The sequence below is a fragment of the Nicotiana tabacum genome, chromosome 9, assembly GCF_000715075.1.
Source record: "Nicotiana tabacum cultivar K326 chromosome 9, ASM71507v2, whole genome shotgun sequence".
NCBI classification, from domain to species: Eukaryota; Viridiplantae; Streptophyta; class Magnoliopsida; order Solanales; family Solanaceae; genus Nicotiana; species Nicotiana tabacum.
The window spans coordinates 95788353-95794872 of record NC_134088.1 but is presented as its reverse complement, the minus strand read 5'-3'; the positions used below and the strand labels follow the sequence as shown (position 1 = coordinate 95794872).

The window sequence follows — 6520 nt, the reverse complement described above, 5'->3', positions numbered from 1 at the left end:
GTAAGTTTTAGATATCAATTCAAAAAGGTCCAGCATATTATACTGGTATTTTGTTCTGCATCATTTTATTCGACATTTTTCCTGGTTTGTATTAAAGATACCTCCAGTATTATATGCTGGAGAGTTTGTAGTTTTCACATATATCTAATCATAAAAGTCCAGCATTTTACTCAGGATATTAGTAGAAAACTAGACATTTAGATGTGTTCTTCTAGTTTGAATCACAAATAGTTCTAGTATAACATACTACAAGTTTGTAAGTTTTACATATCAATTCAGAAAGGTCCAGCATATTATACTGGTATTTTGTTCTGCAATTAATTCATTTGGTATTCCTTGAACTCTGTTTTTAATCAAATAAACATTTTCGGTGTTTAATGACAACATAAAGTACTGAAAATTAAATCACATTTATATATTACACAATCAATCACATAATAAATTAGTGCAAAATAAATGATTTTCATATGAAATTTATCATAATATATCACAATCCAGCAAATTTAGTTACGATTTCAATTACAAACGCGAAGAATCGTAGATTAACGCAGTGAGAAGAATCAGAAGATTAAGCCAGAAAATTTGAAGAATCAGAAGAATAATCATAAAAGTTTACTTCAATCTGCAGATTGAGCCGCGAAATTCTACAGAAACAGAGTATGAGGTTATGTCTCGTAACTTTTATAAAAAGAGTAGGTGAATTTTTATCAACAAATTATTTTTGTGCTAACGTACTGACTAAATATAGTTGACTTTTGATTATGTGGCTAAATTTGATTGACTAGCCGTAAAAATGGCTAGTAGTCTAACTCCAATAGCAACCTCCAAAAGCCCACTCAAAAATTCGAAGCCCAAATAATTGTATCTTTCATTTAGCTTTCTCCTATATTGGAACTCCCAAGAATTGGGATTCAAAATTAGGGTTTGTCCCTCCTCACTTCTCCGCCTAAAACCCTATTCAAATCGATTGGATTTTCACTGTTAAAATGGGTAAGCGGGAAAAGAAAGAAAAGAAATCAGCAAAATCAGAAGCTATAGAGTTAGAAAAATCAGCAGAGGTAAAAATTAAGAAATCTAAAAGAGTGCGAGTTAAGGAAAAAAAAGAAGATTATGAAGACGATGATGATGCTGAAGCTAATGAAGACCTGAGCTTGAAAATCATTGAGAAAGCTTTGCTTCGTGGCTGCTCAGTTAAAAATGGCGAAGCTGTAATTGTTACAGATTTGAAGGGTGAAAGTAGAAATAGCAAAAAAGAGAAAAAGAAGAAGAAGAAGAAGGAAAAAAGCACTGAGACCGAAGATAACCCTGTAAGTAGTTAAATTTTGTCTGAAAATTTGTGATTTTCGTTTCTTAATTTTTGTGAGTGATTAATGTGATTTTCTTTTTAAATTTGTTATTTCAGGGGTCAAGTGGAATAGATAAGGGTTTTGAAAATTTCTGTAATGAGATGTCTCCGGTAATTTAAATTTGTTTTTGCAAATTTTGTAGCTTGGTTTTTTAGCATGTTTATATTCACTGAGTTGCAAGGTTAAAGCTGTATTTTCTTTGAGTTTGATCAGTTATATGTGCTTGGATCTTCATGACTGTGTTAGGCGGATGGAATGAAAGAAGAAAACATGGAAATTAATGCTATGAACGTTGTTGATGATGCAGCAGAAAAGAATCCTGTTGAGATGCCTAATAATGTCGTCCTACGAAGGCTTCTTGTGAGTTGAAGTAATATGATTTGCAGTGTTTTTCACAAATCCAAACACTATTAAATGGCTTAGTATGGTCTATATCTTTATTATTCCTTGTATGATCTCAGCGGGGCCCGAGGTACTTTGACCCTCCAGACAACAGTTGGGGAACCTGCTATAATTGCGGGGAAGGTCATGCTGCAGTCAACTGTACTTCAGCCAAACGCAAAAAACCATGTTTTGTTTGTGGGAGTTTTGACCATAATTCAAAACAGTGTACAAAGGTTAGTGGTCTTGCATTTATACAAAAGACATCACCGGCAGGTCAATAGCATTAGGCATACACATGGATCTTGCATTTGTATATCCAATCTGAATATAGTCTAATCCTAGGCACTGGCATGCAGCTGTAGGACTTTGGGAAAAAGCCAAACTTCCTGAAGTTTATTTCGCACAAATCATGGAACCACACTCTGTTTTTCTCATTAGCTTCTAATTAATATTACAGATTGACTTTTGCTAGATATGTTAATAGGCAGCTGTTCCAAAATTTTGAAAAACACAGCAGTATGTTGTTTATGCAGAATGGTTATCATCTCATTGGAGTTTTATTTTCAACAATTCACGCTTTTGAAAATTTATGATATTGTGTTAACTCTAATTTTATTCGAATGACATGAATTATGGGTCTATACCATTTGTAGATAAACTATTCCAAATTAAATCTTTGATTAGAATACTATCAACAAATTCTGGCAATCTAACTTCACTAGATGTTTCATTGAGTTCTTATCTTAATGACATGAGTTGTCCTAGACTTCTCAATTCTTTATAAGCATATATCTATGTCATATGTGAACCTATCCCTTTAATCATAGCCTACATGTGAGCTTAAGAAGATACTAGATTCAATGCTAATATGGAGACATGTGATTTGCAACCATTTGTCAAACTTATATACAAATCAAATCAATACTCATTTAGGACTAAATCCAATTTTTTTTTTCCAAGTTCCTTCGGATTATCCAATTAATTTGACTGATGGATAATGATCTTTAATCTAACCAATGGTTAATCGACTAGTAGCATTAAGATCAAGATTAGATAATTAACACAATATCCATAAGGAGAAAGCTTATAAAAGAAAAAAAGAAAAGAATTGGATGAATTGCAAATAAGAACCAAATCTATACTTAAAAAATCCATTACGATAAAAGAAAATGGAACCTAAGAATAAGAAACAAAACTACACTTAAAGATCCATTACAATAAAGGAAAATGGAATCTAAGGCATGATATATGAGAAAAACATCCTAAAAACTGTAAAACACGAAAACATGAAGAATAAATGAAGAGGAGGAGAAATACCTAAGTTGGAGAAGCCTAGCTGCTGTTTTCTGTTTTCTGCAGATTTTTGTGCTCCTCTGCACCTTAAAACTCATGTCTTTTCTATTTATAGACTACTAAAAAGGGTTTGGTCATCTGACCTACTGTTACAGTGCTGAAGAACCGCCTCATATCCATTTACGTTGCTGGTGATACAGCTCTAAAAGTCTGGCACCATAGCGCTGGTCTTCACCAGGTTATGAGCCTTTAGTATTTTTTTCGTATCTTTCTATAGGAGAGTTCAAATTACCTGCCGTTGATATGTTGGAATCTAATCTTTGAGAGGGTCTAATTATGCCAACTGTCAGGCCCTAACTCCTAATAAATTAATTTAAATTTAAAAAATGATGTTTATAGCATGTTTCATTAGTAATATTTTTCCCTCTTATGAAAAATATATCAAACTAAATGAGAGAACCCTATGAAATGTCTCAACAACCTAGCAAATCTTAAGCTTAAAATGGAAGATCTTATCTATAGAAATCAACTCGAATTTAGTAATGTGATTGTGTTTTGTAGCACTGCCTATGATAGTCTTTTGTCCAAGTTTTTAATGATAGAGGGTCTGTATATTCTTCTCGACTTCAAAATCCCTGGTTAGAATTAGTTATACTTCCAAGTTCCAACTAAAAAATGGGTGATGTGGATGAACGTCGACAAAGCGATTCAACTAACTGTGTACTCTATGACAATTGAGGTTCACAAAAAGTGGCAAGGCCTACTATGCTGAACCAGAAAACTATCGGAAAAGAAAAACTATGCTGAACCAGAATGCTAGCTGCTAAACAGCCACTTCTGCCCAAACATCACAATTTTTTTAACCCTTATAAAAAGTTTTTTTTCGTAGTCTTTCTCAAAGTAACTTTGTTTTTTGTGGTTCACCAATACCTCTCCCTTCTCTCACACGTTATTTAGATGAACTTGCCTAGTCCTCCTGTCTGCTTAGCAGATTAAGCTTCTTCACTAGAACAAGGGAAGCATGTGATGATTGTTTTCTACTTAGATAGTATTCTAAGTTGTAGAATCATGGAGGTGCAGCTGTTGCATCTTTTTGTTTGTTGTTTAACCTCTCTGGTAGAGGATTTCAGACCTCATCAGTAGGTTCCCTGCTGATCAGGTTATTTTTCTCGTTAGCATTTTGAATATCCTGGAAGAGAGCCTAAACGAAATTAGGTTTATCCTGGATTTCAAGATCGATATACTACGTGGACCTTAAAATTCCTATGTTATTTCAATTTGTGGTCTTAGGAGTATATATCTCAGTTTGCTGATTTTGGGCAGGGCAAAGATTGTTTCATCTGCAAGAAGGGCGGTCACCGTGCTAGGGATTGCCCTGAAAAAACCCGAGTATTTGAAAGTTCAAGACTCTGTTTAAAATGTGGAGATTCTGGCCACGATATGTTCTCATGCAGGAACTACTATTCTGCTGATGATCTGAAGGTATTGCTGAAGAAGCTTTGATAACTTGAGTTTTGTTTGTTTTTGTGCTTAACCTATCTATTTTCCCGTTTTCCTCTTAACCTTGGCAGGAAATACAATGTTACATTTGTAAGAGATTTGGTCATCTTTGCTGTGCAAGCTACCCTAATGGTGGTCCGAGGGAAATATCCTGTTACAGATGTGGTCTACTAGGCCATACCGGTTTGGTAAGTAAATGGCCAGGAAATGACACGACTCCTCGCTGTGTGTGTATGTGTGTGTGTTCCTCGTCCCTATTTTGGAATCTTTTTGGATGCTGTCATTTTCAACTTGCACATTTTCAATGCAGGCATGCACAGGATCTCGTGGGGAGACTAGTGGTACATGGCAGCTTAGTTCTTGTTATAGGTGTGGTGAAGAAGGACATTTTGCACGAGAATGCACTAATTCCAATATCGTAAGTTACCATATCTGTAATTGACAACTGCTCATTTGCATCCTTCCATCACTTTTTTCCCGTTTCTCTCAACCTTTCTCTCCCTTTATAGGCCATTTCTTACTTCCTACACTAAATCTTGCAATGTTACCTTACTGTGTTTCTATTTGCATGTCTAAAGGTCAACAAGTGGAATCGGGAGTTATCAACCCCCAAGATGAAAGTGTCCAAGGAAAGAAAGGAACATCATGAGTTTAGGTCTGCTCCACATGATTCTGGTAAGGCAAGAAAAAAGAAAGCAGAATATGGAGGAGGATATGCATCAGGTTACTATACAAAACAAAGGGCTGGTTGGATCACTGATGATACTGATGACTTCCCTCGATCGAATGGTTGGAGATCTCCTTCAACTCCTACAATTAAGAGAGCCAGGATATCCAACTTAGGTGCTGGTGGTCATGCTTCTGTTTCTTATTCATCTAGAAAGTCCAACAGGCTTGATTTTGATAATTCAACTTTTTATGGGTCAGGCAATTATCATCACCATAGGTTTTCGGCTTCTCGATTTGGCAACAACAGTCATGATGGGAGGAGAAATCATAATTGGTAGCGAAAACCCTTTATCTCCTTTTAATTATTATTGTTATATTTTGAATTTTGGTTCTCATTTATTCCATTTGTTGTTCTCCTGCCTAAGTGGCATATTTAAGTTTTGTCAATTGTTTAACTATCTAGATATCTTTACCTCTCTTCAAAAGATTGTGAAATGACTGCTCATAGATTCTGCCATAATGTTCCTCAACAGCATGGTAATTTTACATTTTAGCCATTTATAGTTGAAACCGTAATAACAAAAGTACTCTCTGATGTTGGTAATTTGTATTTCTCTCGTTTGTAGAGGGAAATTTTCTCCCTCCTCTCTCTCCCTCTCTCTCTCTCTCTCTCTCTCTCTCTCTCTCTCTCTCTCTCTCTCTCTCTCTCTCTCTCTCTCTCTCTCTCTCTCTCTCTCTCTCTTTAATTTTAAATTGACGCTACATCAGAAAATCTTAAGAGTGAATTTATGGAGTCTCCTGTAAAGTAAGTAGAAGAACATTTTTCGGAAAGGTATTTAAGTTGTAATAGAGTGGAGATCGTCTTAGGAGATGTCAATAATTTTGTTCCTCAAAATGCATCTTTTAACCATTTCTTTCCACGACTGTGTGATCTAGCATGGCTCACAAAGTAAGTCACTGTAAGTCAAGCTTAATGAAAAATCTTCACCTTCAGTTAAGAAAGTTTGATTCCTCATCCGGTGTTCGATAACCGTTTTGGGCTCGACTAATCTTGGTTAAAATTGAGTTCAAATTTTATTGTGCAACACATATATCAAATATATATCACGCATATATATACATGGATATACGCGTGATAAACTTTTGATACAAATATGATACATGTGATACACAAATAAAACACTGTGTTATACAAATATCTTTTTTTCATGTTTCTTCTACTACTTCGAATTTTCAATTCAAATTAGCTCAAAACTTCGCCAAATCATCCCAAAACCGAGATTTGAACTCCTCAAGATGTACCCAATCTATTCTAATAACACTCAATG

General features: G+C 35.0%; 1 protein-coding gene across 2 annotated transcripts; it reads left to right on the top strand.

The window, feature by feature from the left end:
* Positions 1–856: 856 nt before the first annotated feature.
* Positions 857–5796, top strand: LOC107812026 (uncharacterized). Of its 2 annotated transcripts, XM_016637043.2 has the most exons (9): positions 857–1307; positions 1403–1456; positions 1593–1706; positions 1808–1963; positions 4347–4505; positions 4595–4711; positions 4834–4941; positions 5102–5366; positions 5451–5796. In XM_016637043.2, exons 1-9 carry the CDS (start codon positions 987–989, stop codon positions 5528–5530), a joined length of 1374 nt encoding a protein of 457 aa, XP_016492529.1. In that variant the 5' UTR covers positions 857–986; the 3' UTR covers positions 5531–5796. The 2 variants fall into 2 exon arrangements, with proteins under 2 accessions (XP_016492529.1, XP_016492528.1); XM_016637042.2 differs by having other exon boundaries at positions 5102–5796.
* The last annotated feature ends 724 nt before the right edge of the window (positions 5797–6520 follow it).

What these genes read in the sequence shown, in the direction of transcription:
- LOC107812026 (XM_016637042.2), top strand. Translation starts at nt 987, where the DNA reads ATGGGTAAGCGGGAAAAGAAAGAAAAGAAATCAGCAAAATCAGAAGCT. An exon ending in ATTCAAAACAGTGTACAAAG is followed by an intron (nt 1,964 to 4,346) that starts GTTAGTGGTCTT and finishes GATTTTGGGCAG; the next exon opens with GGCAAAGATTGTTTCATCTG. An exon ending in ATTCTGCTGATGATCTGAAG is followed by an intron (nt 4,506 to 4,594) that starts GTATTGCTGAAG and finishes TAACCTTGGCAG; the next exon opens with GAAATACAATGTTACATTTG.